This window comes from Polistes dominula, unplaced genomic scaffold (genome assembly GCF_049000335.1).
Source record: "Polistes dominula isolate Pdom_NZ unplaced genomic scaffold, Pdom_raw_medaka contig_373, whole genome shotgun sequence".
Classification (NCBI taxonomy): domain Eukaryota; kingdom Metazoa; phylum Arthropoda; class Insecta; order Hymenoptera; family Vespidae; genus Polistes; species Polistes dominula.
The window spans coordinates 5,982,655-6,001,233 of NW_028300899.1; the positions used below are offsets into that span (position 1 = coordinate 5,982,655).

Sequence of the window (18,579 nt, forward strand, 5' to 3'; positions counted from 1 at the left end):
TAAATATTAAAAAAAACAATCCTTTTAATAAATTGTATTCATTTTCAACAGTCAACTGCACAGATGAGAATAGTAACGAAAGAAAACAGATCCTTGTTACTCGTGAAAGAAATCAAACCAGAATACGCAGGAACGTATACCTGTCGTGCAGAAAATGTTGGTGGTTCAGTTACCTGTACAGCAACTGTTAATCTTCTTGAAACAACCTGGGAAGAAGCTACCGAATTAATATCACCGACATTCGTAAAAAGATTATCACCTGTAAGAGTGATGGACGGTGAAAGTGTTAATTTGACATGTGTTGTACAAGGTAAGCCAATTCCAAAAGTTGAATGGTACCACGATGACAAGTTAATCAAGGAAGGAAAAGAAATAACAATTTGGCAAGATACCGAAGGTGTCTGTAGTCTTGCAATTACTGAAGTATTCCCGGAAGATGCTGGTCAATACACCTGTCGTGCTAAAAATCCTATTGGCGAGGCTGTTTGTACAACGTCACTTATCGTCGAAGGTTTGTTCATCCGTTCTTTTGTATTATTTAATGATGATTAATTATTTTAAATTGTTATTAAAAATATTTATTTTGTTTATGTTTGAATAGCATATGAGTACGTACCAGATTCTGAAATTGCATCGTCGATCATTGCAACGTCACTTACCACAGGACAAAGTGGTTCAGAAGAGGATCTATTATCGCCAAAGGTTATTATTATAATAATAGTAATAGTAATTTAATTAATTTAATAAAATTAATAAGAAATAAATATATGAAATAAATAATAAATTAAATAAATTTAATAAAAAAAATAAATATATATATGACATAATTATTATTTATAGGAGACACCTCTATTCGATACGGATACAGAGGAATCAGCTCCAGAAATAATAAAGAAACTTCCTCAGTTAATTCCTACCAAAGATGGTGAATTAACCAGGTAATAAAAATAAACAAAAAAATTATAAAAAACACATTGAACAAATCATTAAATAAATAATTAATTTTTAGATTGGAAGTTAAGGTCAAAGGTAAGCCAAAGCCAGAAGGAAAATGGTATAAGCAAGGTGTGGAAATTGTATCATCTCAAGAATTCCAAATCGAAGAATTTGAAGATGGTACTTCAGTGTTAACGATAACAGAAACTTATCCAGATGACACTGGTGAGATTGTATTCGAAGCTCATAATCCACTTGGTGTATCCACAACTACCACATATTTGTCCGTAGAAGGTAATTATTATAATACAATTATAAATTGTTATAAAATATTTTTAGAAGAAAATTTGTTGCTAATTTAAATCCTAGTTCTTTTCAGTTCAACGCTTTGGGATGGGAACGAATCATTATTGAACCCTTTTAATTATCCTCAAAATCCTATCCGACTATCACAATAATTCTATCACACTAAAACGAACACTCAATTACATTCCCATATATATATGCACATTATTTATTATTATTATTTTAATATTTCTTATGTTTGCAAAAATAAATTCAATCGAAACAATTTGTCGAGCCCTTTGAGTCCCAAAAAAATAGAAAAAATTATGTCCAAGCAAGTAAGATTCATCTTAATTATTTGTTTATTTTATTTATTATTATTATTATTATTATTATTATTATTATTATTATTATTATTATTTATTAATGATAATATAATAAATGCTATAATGTATTCCTGCTTAATAAAAAAATATTCATATTGAAATATATAATTTTCACAATCAATTATTGCTTTTAAAAATATTCTGGGACTGAAAGGGACAAGAATAATTACATTGGTTATAATTAATATAAATAATAATTGGTTATTAGGTATTCTTGGAACGAAAGATTATAGAAAACCAGAATGGGTTACCCAGATGGAAGAAATGCAAGAAGCACTCAAAGGTAAGAATCAAGATTGTAATATTCGTCAATTGGAATTGTCTGATTGCATGCTGAGTGAAAATGAATGCAATTTCAACGATGATAGTGTTAAAAAAAAAACTATTCTATGGAAAAAAGATAAGTCAAGGACAACAGATGAAAATGTTTTGATGAAAACCATCGAAGAAAGTCAAAATACGATTGAAATTTCAAAACAATTGCATGTTTCCAATAAACATTCGGAATCCATTGAGATAAAAAGTGATTTAAATAAAATGTATTTAGATAATTCGCAATGTTCTGTTAATGTTAAAACTGTGTCAGAAAATAATATGAAAGAATTGTATAGAAAATTGCAAAAAATTGAATCAAATCTTTTACAATTGAACGAACAATCTGAAATACAAATAAAAAGTATGAAAAGTGATGTGAAACAAGATAAAAATGAAACGATTAATATAATCAAAGTATCTAATAAGTTGGAAGAAACTAAAGAAAAAATAAATCTAATGAAAATTACAAAGAAAATGTTGAAAGATCAAAGAACAAAAGTTAATGATAACCCTGAACAATTAATATATTTAACTGACGATGAAACATCTACGAAATTTAATGAATTATCTAATATAAATATAAAAACGAGATTAGTATCATCATCGAATAAATCTAACAAAGAATTGAACAAACAAAGATCTAACAAATCACATTCATCGTCAGCATCATCTTCATCTTCATCGTCAACTAGATCTTCATTGTCGATGAAACAAATGTCTAACGAAATACACGAAAATATCACTGACACAACTATGAAAAAAATGAAACCTAAAATCACGTTGGATTTTGATGAATTTCCACCGCCAAAATTGGAAAGAAAAATTCAAGGTCAATTAGATTTAAACGTACCTGAAGTTGCATTTTATTTATCACCCATCGAAGAAAACAACGAAACATTGTCTAACGATCAAAATCAATTTGATTTTCGCATTAACAAGATCCAAATGCAAGAATCATCTTCATCGTCATCGTCAAAGAGAACAGAATTAAAAACAGACAACCATGTTAAATATGAACACGTTAGAAAATATCATACGTATCCAAAATCACGAATACCAGTACCAAGATGGTCGAAAGAACGACATTTTGGTAATTTGACCATGGATTCAAGGATGTATCCATTAGAACCTAGAGAAATTGAATTAGAAGCATTCCAACAATTGCATACAGCTGACAGTCAAGAAGAATTGCAAGAATTTTTGTTATTGGAAAGTCAATGCAGTGGAAACAATCTTGGTTTGGCTAGCAACATTTCAACATCTGAAGAAATTACCTACGAGCATCATCATAGTGAGGATGAAAGGGGGACAATGTCAGGTATTTTATTATCATCATCACTAACACAGACAAATATTTGTTTTTATTTAAACATTATATTTTGCACGATTTTGTGTGTGTACGTTTGTGTTTTTCATCTAATCAGATTACTGACATTGGGATCATGCCAATCAAACGATCATCATCATTATTATAATCAGGTAAAAAATGTATGTTAATTAATTTGTAAGATATTATTATTATATGGATAATTGTTATATTAATTATGGTATAAATGATTATTTTTTAGCCACGCAATCCATACCACGATTTATTCAAGAAATAACAGACGCTTATGTTAATGAAGGAGAGAAGGTTGTATTTGAATGCTTGTATTCCGGTAATCCTGTTCCAGGTAATATTTTAAGTATTAAGAATATATAATAATTAAAATCCTATAATTAAAAATAATAAATTAATTTATCATTGTATTATGAAGAAAAATTTTATCTAAATTGAAACACTTATTATAATAATTATTTAAATTATATGAAACATTTGTTCATGAGATAAATTTGATTTAAAATGTTAACAAGAATAGAATTCTATTATTATTTTTGATACATATTTTTATTTATTTGTAACGCAGACGTTGTTTGGTACAAAAATGACAAAATGATAATGAATACGGAAAATATTAAAATTCGTATAATCGATCAAGAGAAGAAAACAACGTTGACAGTTTTAAAAGCAACCAGAGATGACGAAGCTAATTATGTTTGTAAAGCTACCAGTGATATTGGTTTAGCAATAACAAAAGCAAAATTACGTGTAACTGGTAAGAATATTAATTAATAAATAAAAATTCAACACACGATATCTAAAATCGATAATTAAATCATTCAAAATGAATAATAATTAATTACATTAGGTACTGAAACTGATTGGAAACCAATGTCGGAGGATGAAACCGAAGAGGTTGTTGAAGTGAAACAAAAGAAAGTACCCAAAAAGAAGAAACCAGAATTGAAAAAGGCCAAGGAATCGAAGGAAAAGATTAAACCAGAACGTGTTAAAGTTGACAAAAAAGAAATCTTTACAGAAGAACTGTTAGATACAGAACAACCCGAAGACAGGTGAGTTAAATATTTTGAAAATTAAATTAAATAAAAAAAAATAAGATTCCACGATTATTAAATTTTATTGAATATTTATATTAATTTTTATAGAAAAATTGTTGATATCGAAGAAACCCAAGTATTGGAAAGTGCAACAACGTTTGAAGAAAGAACGAAAGAGGTAATTAAACAAAATATTTTACAATTAAAAATTCCAATATCAATCGTTACGATTATTATAATAAAAAATTAATACAATAAAATATTTGTAATATCAGACATATTTTAAATGAATAACACTTACAGGTATCTCGTGCTAAAAAGATCGTACCAATTCAAGAACCAGTGATAACTGAAGCAACAGCATCAATGAAGAAAATCGATGACAAAAAACCACGAGAAAAAGATTGGCCCAGAGAAAAAGCAAAACCTGTCATCGACGAACGTGAAAGTACATTGATAGTTTCAGAAATAAGACCGGAAGATGTGACAACTGATTTCAAAGTTGAAAGAACAATTGATCGTGCTAGAGAAACAACAACCACTGGTGAAATAATGGAAACAATTTCTGTATCAGAAATTCGTACGGAAAGTGACGTACAAGAGATCAAACGTATTGAAACTAAACAGAAGAAAGGTAAAAAGGTTACGAGTCAAGAAATAACACAGGTGATCAAAACTGAAGAAATGATTGAAGAAAAACCTAAGAAAAAGAAGAAAGGTGAAAAGATGAGAATACGTGAAGAAATAACTGTAGAAGAAATCCTTGAAAAAGAAAGGGAACACATTGCCAGAGAAGTTGAAGAAATTCTCGAGGTACTTCAAGCGAAAGAATTTGGACCAGGTGAAACTCCATTGAGAGAATTAGCAACGATTGGTTATCTCGTACGTCAAGGTGTTTCTGTTACTGAAATAAATGAAAGTCTTTACACTACCGACAAGTTTCCAGCATTGAGAACACCCGATGCACAAAATGCATTAGTCCAATTGGTAGAACGTGAAGGTCATGGGCCTTTGATCAGTCAAGTATTAACAGAAGAAACAACTACTGATGAAAGTATCGTAGCAGCTACTATTGGGTTCAGGGCATTTATGAGAATGATCGAATTGCAACATGCAACTGTGGAGGAAGTTATTACTCATTTTGTACCTGAAGACTTCCGTCCACGTGCTTGGGAAGTCACTGAAGTGACTGAGGTACGAATTACAAAAGTTATATCATTATTTTATTAATTTAGTTATTACCAATTTTAATTATTTCACTTTATTTTAATATAAAATAATATTTAATATACTTAAATGGCCACTTAAGCAACATGTGCATGTGAAGTTTATCATTGAAGATTAATATTAATTGTCTGGTAGGTTATATGAATTAAAATACAATTATTTGGATTAATAATTATTATGGAGTTTGTTAGAAAGACAAGTATTGAATACTATTGGTCAACTAACCACCCTACCCCACCTAATCTTATTTAATTATAACATAATATTTAATATACTTTAATGGTCACTTATGTAACATGTTATCATTAAAGATGAATATTAATATTATATATAAATTAAAATACAAATATTTAGATTAATAATTATTATAGGGTTTGTTAGAAAGATAAAAATTAAATACTATTGGTCACTTAACCACCCACTCACCCACCATCATTGAAATACCAAATTTTTTTGAAAACGTTTGACTGTGTTGATATAGAAATGGCCATTGAAGTATTTAAATTTAAATAATTATTGGAAATTATTATAATAAAATATTTTTAGGTTGAAACCGAGCAACACGTTATGGAAAGAATCGATGCCGTCCATAAGACAGAAGTCCATATCATGGGTAAGTTTAGATTGCGTGGTGTGATGTTTTTTTAAAACTAATTATACCAAATTGTACATGGATTGTTATTTTAATCTAATTTTCTTCTAATTCCCGTTTGTTTTTCTTTCTTTTTATTGAATGATTTAATATAAGCGTTTATTAATTTATTGTTATACTATAATAATAATAATTATTATTATTATTACGCCATATACTTAGTTGTATATTTAATTAAATTAAGAATTTAACATGTTTGATATTACAAAATGATAAATGTTGCTTATTAATGTTTAATCTATTATATAATTTTAATATTATATGTTTATATATATTTTTTTACAAATTATTTCTTTCTTTTAATCTACGTTGTATTTATAATTGTTTAATAAATATTATTATAAATATCTGTGTGCCATAATATGCCTGCGTTTTGATTTACTTTTGATTTTCTTTTCCCTAAAAAAATGTTTAACAGCAACGACGAACAAACAATTTTTGATTGCAGAAAGAAGAGATGAGAGGAAAGCCATTCACAAACAGGATATTCAAGAAATTAAAGGTTTGATAGAACGAGTTACGATGCATGGGTTAATTAATAATAATATTATTATTATTTTTATACAAACCGGATAAACTATCAATTTGTTTTTTTATTTTTTTTTATTATTATTATCATTAATTATGCTATAATTTCTCATCATTCGTGGTACAATTAATATCATGTCTTATTATTACAAATAAATAAATAATTGTGAAATAAAAGTTAAAAATTTCAAATTTAAATTTAAACAATGTGGTATTAATTTTGCTATCGAAATATCATAAATTTATTTTTAATCCATCTATGAACAAAAAAAAACAAAATACAAAATACAAACGAAAAGATGGATTATATTTTATATACAATATAAAAATAATATTCATAAAAATCATTTTTTATTAACCAATTGAAAAACAGAAAAAAAATTCGATATCATTTTGAAGGATACGCTTTTCTACGTTTGATCTTTTTATTCTTTCAGATGCATGAAGCTTTACACTATGATCGAATCAAAATTGCAGTGACAATTTGATTTCTGCTTAAGCCGCTATGCTTTCCACGCGCAATAATAACCTTAATTATATATCCAAAAATTATTAATAATTATTCTCCCAACAACAATAAAAAAAAAACAACAACAACCATTTACCCAAAAATCCACGCCTACGAGTAGTATTGCAGCTATAAAATAATAAAAAAAAGAAACAAATGAGCTTCGCTATGCTGAAACGTAATTAAAAATGTAAGTAGATGGCAATTACAATTAATAATTATAACAATCAGTGCTTTTATAGTGATTTGTTTTAATTGTTAATTAATTTTTCTTTCACTTTAATCCAATTTCACTTTAATTCACTTGCAACATAATAATTGACATGCAAATGATCATACACAAAAAAAATATAATAAAATTCCTAAAAAATATATCATTCTGAAGTTAAAATTATTTAATTAACTTCATCACAAATATTTTATCTATTAAGTTATCTTTATACATATTCACAGCAACATTTGGTGTGGTCTGTTTTTTCTTCTTCTTCTTCTTCATCTTCTTCTTCATCTTCTTCTTCATCTTCTTCTTTTATGATAGTATTAATTTAATCAAACATGTTACATATATTTAAAAAAGTAGAGTAAAATAAAGTAATTTTTTTGCAAAATAACTTTTGTAATATATTATAACAAAAATGATATTTATTATTTCGTTGGTGTCTATGTTGGTTTGACTTCTTTGAAAAAACTCTTTCATCTTTTACTTTATCAACCACTATTTTCTATTTCAAATAAAACATTCACATAATTACTTGTTTACCAAGCAACGCATGACACTTGCCTGTACATAAATGACACAAGCACAACATTCCAAAAATGTCGTAATTACAATTTCAAATTAAAAAAATAAATAAAATACACCCACCTCCTTTTTTTAATCGAATTAAATCATTACAATCATTATAAAAAATATACTTTTACAAAATATATATATATATATATACTTACATAAAATACGACATCGTTGGAAAAATTATTATTAAAAAAACAGCATAAAACACATTACTCGTTTTTTTGTACGTTTTTTATTGTTCGTTGGTTTTTTTTCTTCTTTTTCTAGCTCGTTGTAGGTTGTATTCTTCGTTTCGTTGAAGCACGATTCTTGTATGAAAAAAAAAAGAGAGATTCATTTTACACGATGAATTATGAAAAATATTCACACTATACTCTTCGAAAAAATAAAATTAAAAAAAAACACGACAGTATTTTCATTATTTATTATACTCATAGAAACAATAAAAGAAAAAATAATTAATATTTTTTATTAGTAATTAATTTTAATTTATATTGTAATTATATATGTAATTAATAATAATTATTTTAAATATAAAATTATATAAATATAATATAATATAATTATATATATATTTTTTTATTTATTTTATATTTATTTTATTAATTATATAATACAACATAAAATATTAAATTAATTAATAAAATAATATTAATTATTATAACTCAGTGTAAAATGAATCATAAATATTTTTTTTTTTTTAAATAACATAACTATCTGATTCGTCGCATGAAGTATGCAAGAGTGTATTACATATATAGTACATACATAGGCAAAACGAAGGGTGAAATAAAAGGGAGTTTCTACTAAACAAAAAGCTAGTTGAAATTAAAAGCAAAATAAAAAAATTAAATTAGCAGAAGTAGAGGTAACACTTGAAAGAAAATAAAAAAAAACAACAAACATCGCGTCTTACACATAAAATCTCACATACTTTCCGCAGAATACGAGGACACACGGCAGGCACACACAACAACACTACGCAAGCGAAAAGATAGAAAACCTCAGGATCGGATTGAAGATAAACCTAAGGATGATAGGGATGAGGTGGTAGAGGTAGAGGTAGTAGAAATCGAGGAAATCCAAGATATTGGAAAGGAGAAGAAGAAGAAGATAAAAGAGGACGTAGAAGAAGAAGAAGAAGAAGAAATAATTGTCATTGATAAGGATTCGAAAAGCAGACTGATTCCAAAAGATAAAGTTGATATCATTAAAAAGATAACAGATGAGAAAGAAGATGAACAAATTGAAACAGAACAAGAAATAATAGAAAAAGATATGATTGTCAAACGTAAACAGTTGAAAGCAAAGAAACCGAATATCGGTGAAGATGAAATACAATTGGAAGAAGTTGAAGAATTTGAAATAAAACGTGACAAATCAATGCCTTCTGTTATATTGAATGTACCTGGTCAACTTCACGAAGTTGTATCATTTAATCGTACAGTTGAACAAGCGCCAGGTAAACCCAAAGTTGAAAAAGCTCAATTAGCTGTTGACACAGTCAGTGCACTCACCGAACATCTTCAACCTGTACAAGAAAAAGAAATTGATAGTGTTGACGTTAAAAAACCTGCGGAACAAAAAGCATCTGTTACAGTTTCAATGGTTGAACCATATTCTACTACAGAAACAAATGTTCAAGCTAGTGCAGGTGAATTTGTAGATAAATTTAAACCCAATACTTATGAAGCTACTCCAGGTATTACACCATCCGAAAGTTTAATGGTAAGTGAAATATTAACCAACGATGCTGATTTATCTGATTTAACTTTGAGCAAACCAGAAATCGCTAGAACAGCTGACACCAGTTTGACGTTGCAAGAAGCTAAAACAATTTCGGAAACTTTGGTAAGTCAAAATGAAGTACCAACGGAAGATTTTGTTTCACCACTTACGGCTAAAGCTGAGGATAATTTCTTACCTCAAGTTGGGCTATCAGTTTATGAGGTACAAGAAGGTTTGGTTGAGGATAAACTTGAAATTGTTAAAAATATTCCTACGAAACCTAGGGTCAATGTTACTGCAACCGAACCGCTTATTGTAGAAGAAGTTTGTGCTGAGGATAAACCTGGAAAATATTATCCAGAATTGATAGTACCAACTGAAGTAGCAACACAATCGATCATAGCACAAAAACAAAGAATCACCGAAGAATTGCATGCACCTGAAAAGGAAGGTGAATATGTTCCAGATAAATTGCCACCTAGTCAGAAAGCACAAATTGGTATTTCTTACGATAACGAGACAGCCATAGTTGAACAAAATGTAATTCAAGAAAGCGAAGGTATTTTTGTTCCTGACAGAAAAACAGATACATTTGAAGCAACTGATAAAATTACCTTGTTGGAAGGTGTAACAGTGTCAACAATTGACACTCATCAAAAAGAAACTGATTTTAAAGTTGAAGAAAATAAAACGGTACAGGCTAATTTAAGTGTCATCGAAATAACATCAGCTACTACCGTAGAAACAATTACTTCAGAAAAAGAACAAGATTATCAACCAGATGAAAAACCAATTACCAAACTAGCCGAAACATCAATATCAACATTAGAAATTGGCTCTGTCACTAGTACGATGGTACAAGAATCGGAAGGGCCGTACAGCATCGATCAAAAACCAACAGCATTCTTGGCAGAAACTTCGGTTAGACCTGAAGAATATTTGCAAATATCTCAAGTTGAAACAGCCGATTATCCATCAGATTTTAAAGATGAATTAAAATACATATCCGAAAGTGGTAACTTAACTGTAGAATTAACAGAAGCTAAAATCATACACGAAACACTTACACACGATAAAGAATCTAAATTGGAAGAAACGATGAAACCAGAAGAACGTACAATTGCAACTTCATACGATGCAATGCGAGGTGTTGAAATTTTCCAAACCACTTCGATAGAAAAAGAAAGTGAATTGAAGATATTCGAATTACCAGAATCCCATCACGGTAAAACTGTGCCAACTCAACCGGTTGTTTCTCTACAAATCGAGGAAACACAACCTGAAGATAACGTGGGTGAAGTTGTCAAAGAAATTCCATCCTCTGCAGTAGCTGCAGTTGGTGCTGTAAGTTTACAGGAAACCATTGTAAAAGAAACGGTAACAGCTGAAGGATTAGGTCCAGTAAAAGATGACCAAGTTGTTGATATGAAAAAAGCTGAAATATCAATCGATGAAATTGAAAGTGTTCATACAACTATGATCGTAACCAGTGAAAAAGAAGCTGAGTATACCACAGTAACTGACGTTAAAGGTGCATTTGCAACGACAGATTTTGTAACGCACAATGCACCGATATCTGAGGAAGTTAGAACTGAATCTCCAACCAATGAATTTGTTCCTCAAGAAAGACCAGCATCAAGAACAGCTGACGAATCACGGATACCTCTTGAAAGTATCTCAGTAGAGGTACAGGAAACTGCTGAGAAAGAGGACATTTATAATATCGATGTAAAACCAGAACAAAAAATTGCTAATGTGGATTATACTGAAGCTAAAAGTGGATTGAGTGTTCTTGAAATTGTGACACATGATAAAGAAATGACGTATGCTCCTACGGAAAAAACAAAAGATTATACAGTTCAGACATCAATAACTGGTCATACCATAGCATTACAATCAGAAACAATGATACAACAATCTACTGGTTCCATAATTGATGATATTCCTAAAACAGGAAAGGCAATTCAGCAACAAGAAGCTTTGGAAGAATTGATCGTAACTGAAACTAATATCGCGGAAACGGGTAAACCAAGGGAAATGGACGTACGTCCTGTTGAACAAAGTGCTGAAGTTGAATTTTGTACGAGACCGGAAACATTAATGGTTAGTGAAATTACAGCCATGTTGAACGAAGAAAAATTATCAATCGAGGAAGTACCGAAAGAACGTAAAGTTGCTATGAACATCAGTGATACTCACGAGGTTGCAGAAATGCAAGAAACAATTGTTGCTAGTAACGTGAACATTCTCAAGGAAGATAAACCAAAAGAAGAAAGTGCAACTCAAGAACAAAGTGGATTAAATATCGTACAACAAACTGAAGTATCAGTTTCCGAAAAGGAATCACCATTGGTGGCTGATGTCAAACCGGAAAGCAAAAAAGTGGGAGTTACTTTTGAAGAAGGTGAAGGTCTTGAAATTGTCATGACCCATCCCGAGGAAAAAGAAGGACAATTTGACAAGGAATCTAAACCAAAAGGTATTGAGGCAAACGTTGATATTATCACTCAAAATGTGGCATCTACCTTTGAGATAATAAGCGACACTGATTTGTCTAAATTATCAATCGAACCTACCAAAACTGCACAATCATCAACAACTTTCTTACCATTTGAAACAACCATTTCTGAACAAGTGGAAACTACGGAAAAGGAAGCACCATTGTCAGAAATCCAACCATCCGACAAAAAAGCAACACTTGAATTTATCATGGGTGAAAGTGTTATAGTTTCATCGGTAATACCGGGTGACAAGGAAAGTACTTTACCTAAAGAAGAAAAACCAGAATCAAAATCAATAATGTTTGATATACCAACACATGTTGTAGCTGAAACAAGTGAAACAACCACCACAGATAACATTGGTGATTTCAAACGTGAAGAAGTAACTTCCGTTACAGCTACCACGGATCACGTTACATTCCGTAGTTTGATAACATCAGAAATATCCACTGGTGATTTAGAACAACCACTTCCAACGTTTGTCAAACCTGATGATAAAATGGTCAACGTTACTTTCAATGAAGAACACGGAGTAACCATATTAGAAACCATAACGTCTGACAAAGAAAAAGATTATACACCTGCAGCACTTATTGAAGGTGAAAAAGCAATAACATCATTCGATGCTCACAAAGTTGCACAACAGACAGAAATAACCCCAGCAACGCATCCAGGAATTTTAGACATCTCAAAGCATCCCGTTGCTGAAGCTAAAGAGGAACGTTTACCATTCGAAAGTATCATACAATTGGAAACGATTATCACAGAAACTGAAAAAGAATTTCAAGAGAAACCTGTTATAGGTAACAAAGCAGAAATTGGAATAAACGAATTTATTTCTGTGACAGAAAGTACAGAAATTGCTGCACACAAAGAAGCAATTCTTGAGATTCCAGATAAACCAATCGAAAAGAAAGCAGGTGTTCAAATAATAGGTCATCCAATAGCTGAGAAAGAAGAAATTATGGTAGACCTTAGTGTTGGAAAAGTTGAAGATTCTAAAACGTTGACAGTAATTGCAACACCTTCGAATGTTCCATTAGAAACAATTGTAACTTCAGAGATACAACCATCAGAATCTGAGACACCATTAACCAAAGATAAATTACCTATGCAAGCAACAGCAGAATTAGCAATGGAAGAGGAACAAAGTATACAAATATCAACAGTTATTACTGAAGATAAAGAAAATGAATACAAACCTAAAGAAATGCCTGAAGTAAAGAAAGCAGGAAAAACTTACGTGGAAGGTCACACGGTAGCTGAAACAATGATGCAAATTGTCGATCATACTACTGCAGAATTGATCAAAGAAAAATTATCTATGTCAACTGTGAAACCTGAACATATACCATTGTTACCACTGATCGAATCTCAACCAATCGTTCAAGAAAGTGAAGATCAATTCTTACCAACGACAATACCAGAAAATAAAACAGCTAACGTTGGTTTGGAATACGGTAGAACAACTGTCACAGTATCTCAAGTGACTACCAATGAAAAGGAATCCATTTATGTACCTGAAGAACAACCATCGAAACATTCAGCTCTTCGTGGAATTGATTCAGGTCATGGTATTGCTGAAACAACTACAATAACTACCGAAGATTCGGTTGGTGAAGTTCATGTGAAAAAACCAGATACAAAAACTGCAGTTCCTAGTCAAGAAGTGCAACAAAGTTTGTTGATAACTCAGGATATTCCTCAGGATCAAGAAACACCCTTCGAAGGAAAATTCAAACCAACCACACACGAGATTCACACGTCGATAGAAGAAGGTAAACGTGTTATAACTGTTACGGAGGTTAACATATCTGACAAAGAAGATATTCTTACAACTGTCAAAGATAGAAGTCAAGAAGCTGTACCCAGTATTATTACTGGACACGAAGTTGCTGAAAAGACTGAAATAATAACTGATTTGAGTACTGGTAAATTGGATATAATCAAACCATCCTCAGCTGTAGCACAAATTGGACAAAAACCTTACGAAACTATTCAATTGACCGAAGAGATTTTAGGTGAGAAAGAAATAGACACGGTTGAGAAAATCTCGTTAACTTCAACTAAAGCACGTGTTGCATTAGACGATAATAGATTCATTGCAATAACAGAAGCTACAGTTACGCAAGACGTTGAATCAGAACTTGTTTTGGAGAAGAAACCTGCCGAAAAAACGGCAATACCTTCGTTAGATGCTAAAGAAGTTGCTGAGCAACTTGAAGTCAACTTACGTGAAGGTCTTGGTACGTTACCTGAAGCAACAAAACCAACTGTATCGGAAGCCCATCGTACTCAATCTATATTGGAATCAATAAACATCAATGAAACAATTCCCCAAGAACAAAGTTCAGTAATTTCGGATAAATTGGAACTGGACAAGCGTAGCGCTGAAATTGCTTTTGTTGAAGAAAAAAGTTTAATAATTGACACCGTGGTAACTCAGGATAAAGAAGACATAATGACAGTACCGGAATATACTCATGGTACTGCACAAATGAAATTAACTAGAATTGGAATGGACGTTGCTGAAACATCTGAATTATTGATAGAACAAAGTACCGGTTCTGTTAAACCATTTGAAAAAATTGAAATGAAAGCTCACCCAAAACAAGACACGTTAGAGCCATTAATCATCGAAGATAATCCTAGCGCTGAAAGTGAAGGTTTGTTTGATAAATATCCTAAAACAATTTCGAGTACTGCAAATACAATGTTTGAAGAGGGTCATAGTATTTCAGTAACTGAAGTGACCTCAGCTGAGATTGAAGAATCTTTGCAAACCAAAGAACTTGGCCCATCTCAAACAGCTTCTTCAACAATAATTACAGAACATGGAATGATCGAAACAACTCTTGTAGAATCTCAAGTCAATATACCTGAAAAGGGCACCAAAGATCTAAGTGTCACACCCCAAAAAGCAACAGCTCATCGTGATACGTTTGAAAGTATCATCGTTGAACAAAAATTAGTCGAAGAAAGTGAAAAAACATTCGAAGGTATTTTCAAACCATCGATGCAAAAAGCAGACATTGATTTCCAACAAAACAAACCTTTGCAAATATCCGAAATTATTACGGATGACAAGGAAGATGTGTTTGATGTTGCACCTAAACGACAAGGGGTCAAAGCTACAACAGAAATTGGATTATTCGAAACGGTACAAAAATCATTGATAGAAGGTGTGCAAAATGTTGAAGAGATACAAAAAGAAGAAACAATTTCATCTCAAGCAACTTTGTCGCAAATACCTCAGGAAGCTGTTATAGAAACGGAAACAACATTAGGTGAACGTGAGGATACATTTGAAGGAAAAGATTTTAAACCAACCGAACAAAAAGGAAAACCACAATATGAAGGATTGAGTACAGTTACGATTACCGAAGTTATTTCAAACGAGACTGAAGATATTTTACCAGAATCGACAGTTCCAAAAGAACAAAAAGCTCTAGCCAATTTATTAAGCAAAGAAGCTATTGAAACATTACAAGTATTAACTGTTGGAACTGCTGAAGATATAACAGAAAATCTTAAATTCGAAGAAAAACAAACGAAAGTAGAAGTTGAAGAATATTCAAGCGTATCAGTATCTGAGATAATCCTAAACGAAACGGAAGATACATTGTTGCAAAAAGAATTGCCAAAAGATCAAACGGCACAATTTAATATTTCCGGTAGAGAAGTAGCTGAAACAACTGAAGTAATGATCAGCACAGAAACCCAAGATTTAAGTACGAAAGTTCCGAAAGAAGAAAAAGGTAAACCGGGTTTGGAAGAATTGACTTCTTTGACAGTTTCACAAATAGTTTCGAACGAAGCTGAAACAACATTGCCAACTGCTGAAATGCCATCGGAAAAGGTTGCTCAACCAAGTTTGTTGGGTAGAGACATAGCTGAAACAAGTCAGGTGTTTACCATGACGAGTGCTGAACAATTGGTGTCACAGCAAGAACCTGAAAAGCAAAAAGGTAAACCAGGTTTAGAAGAGTTGTCATCGTTGACAGTATCCCAAATAATATCTCACGAAGTTGAAGAAACAATGCCTAGTCCAGAAGTTCCTACTGAAAGGGAAGCCCAACCGAATATCTTTGGACGGGATGTAGCTCAAACGATGCAAGTTTTGACTGTGACTAGTGCTGAACAATTGATCGAATCCAAATTACCTGAAGAACAAAAAGGTTATCCAAGTTTCGAGGAATTATCACCACTGACCATTTCACAAATATTGTCCAATGAAATGGAAGACACATTGGCAACGTTGGAAAAACCTGCTGAGAAAACTGCACAACCAAGTTTCTCTGGCAGAGACGTGGCACAAACCAGTCAAATATTAACCATGACCAGTGCTGAAGAATTTTCCAAAATTGTTAAACCTGGTGAACAAAAAGGTAAACCACAATTAGAGGAATTAAGTTCAGTATTAGTTTCCCAAGTGGTTTCTCATGAAAGTGAAGATGTTTTACCAACTGCAGAAGTACCAAATAAATTTATGGCAACGTCTATGCTATCAGGAAGAGAAGTTGCTGAGACTACTCAAGTATTATCAATGAGTAACACCGAAGAATTGGATAAACCTGAAATACCAAAAGAACAAAAAGGTAAACCACACTTCGAAGAATTAACGTCAGTATCAGTGTTTCAAATAGTATCCAACGAATCAGAGGAAACTTTGATAAGTCCAGAAAAACCTGATGAAAAGATAGCAAAACCAATGTTACTTACAAGAGAGGTAGCTGAAAAAACTGAAATCTTAACTGTCTCAACTGTAGAAGAAATGCCAAAATTAGAAAAACCAGAAGGTCAAAAGAGGAAACCAGAAGTAGAAGAATTCAGTTCACTCGTAGTTTCTGAAGTTATTTTCAACGAAGCTGAAAAATCTTTACCTAGTCCGGATGTACCCACGGAACGTAAAGCATTCCCAAATATGTTGAGTGTGGAAGCCACTGAAATATCCGAAGTTTTAACAGTAACCAATGTAGACCAATTAGAAAAACCTAAACTACCTGAGGGACAAAAAGGTAAACCACAATTGGAAGAATTAACATCATTATCAATATCAGAAGTTGCTACCAGTGAATTGGAAAAAGATCTTCCAACACCGGACGAACCAACGAAACAAACGGCATTGCCCAGTTTGTTCGGCAGACAGGTTGCTCAAAAATCACAAGTCATAACGTCATCTACTACTGAAAATCTTGCTGAAATCACTACACCAGAAACTAAAAATATAATTCCTGAACAAATACCTTACGAAACGTTTGAAGAAATTCAAACAGTTCCGCAAGAAAGTGAACGTAATCTTGTTATTGATAAAACCGTATCAATGGCAACTGCTGAAGTTACATTCCGAACTTCTGAAAGTTTCCAAGTAACTCAAATCATGACCACCGAAAAAGAAACTAAACAAGAAGATAAAGAAACGATTAAGGAAGTTAGTGCATTACCTGACGTTGTCAAAACTGAAGTTGCATTGAAAACTGAAATTCTTGTAGAAGATACAACCTCAGAATTTAAAATATCAAAGCCTGAAAGTAAAAAGGCACGTGAATTGGAAGAACCTAAAGAAAGTATCATTGTCACGGAATTGGGAAATGTTGGAGAATGTGAATCAGTCTTGCTAGAATCCATAATGCCATTAACAAAGGTAGCTAATGTGTCAATTGAAGCTGATCGTCTGACAAATGTAATAGGTGAGTATTATTACAATCAATTTATATGACAATTGCTGACGTGACCAACATTCAGAAATGACCAACTGAGACAATATCTGACAAGCATAAAAGAAAGATTTTTATCTTTAAAAATAAAAAACAATACAAAAGAATTTTCATAAAAATTACATTGATGAATAAATAATTATAAAGATTAAACTATAATAGGAAAGTGTAAATGACACGTAGGTATATATATACTTAATAATAAGTACAAAACAAAGGATTATCGTGATAAATAGGTAAGTACCAATAGAAAGTTAGTTATAATAAAATAGTCAGGTAGTAGATAAGGGAAAAAACAAACTTATAAATAAATAATACATTCCAATAATCGGTCTGAAAAACACAATGATACAAATACAAAAAAACACAACTATACAAATTCACTACTACTAATCACAAAAATATATTTTTCATTATAAAAATTACACCAAAATATCATATTCAATTAAACGAGATTATAATAATAATAATATCTGTATACATTGTTAATTAAACAATGTATTATTATTATTATTATATAAAACAATTATTATGTAATAATATATATATATATATATATATATATATATATTACAGAATAATAATAATATAAAGGTAAATTAAAAATGTATCATTTGAAAAAAA

At 31.1% G+C, this 18,579-nt stretch overlaps 1 protein-coding gene and 1 long non-coding RNA gene across 2 annotated transcripts in view; one reads left to right on the forward strand and one right to left on the reverse strand.

The window, feature by feature from the left end:
* The window catches only part of LOC107074638 (sallimus), a 138,040-nt gene that overhangs the window by 91,899 nt on the left and 27,562 nt on the right, over positions 1-18,579 (forward strand). The window contains 13 exon segments of the mRNA XM_089179482.1: positions 52-511; positions 602-702; positions 841-938; positions 1,010-1,230; positions 1,816-1,890; positions 3,491-3,595; positions 3,830-4,018; positions 4,112-4,316; positions 4,410-4,479; positions 4,605-5,495; positions 6,075-6,141; positions 6,629-6,682; positions 8,953-17,928. Coding sequence (XP_089035608.1) covers positions 52-511; positions 602-702; positions 841-938; positions 1,010-1,230; positions 1,816-1,890; positions 3,491-3,595; positions 3,830-4,018; positions 4,112-4,316; positions 4,410-4,479; positions 4,605-5,495; positions 6,075-6,141; positions 6,629-6,682; positions 8,953-17,928 — 11,512 coding nt within the window.
* LOC107064027 (uncharacterized) overlaps positions 7,451-18,579 on the reverse strand; it is a 39,080-nt gene continuing 27,951 nt past the window's right edge. The window contains exons 2-3 of the long non-coding RNA XR_001475438.2: positions 9,418-9,540; positions 7,451-8,317 (exon numbers count right to left, since the gene is read on the reverse strand). This is a non-coding gene — a long non-coding RNA (uncharacterized LOC107064027). The remainder of the gene's footprint in view (positions 8,318-9,417; positions 9,541-18,579) is intronic.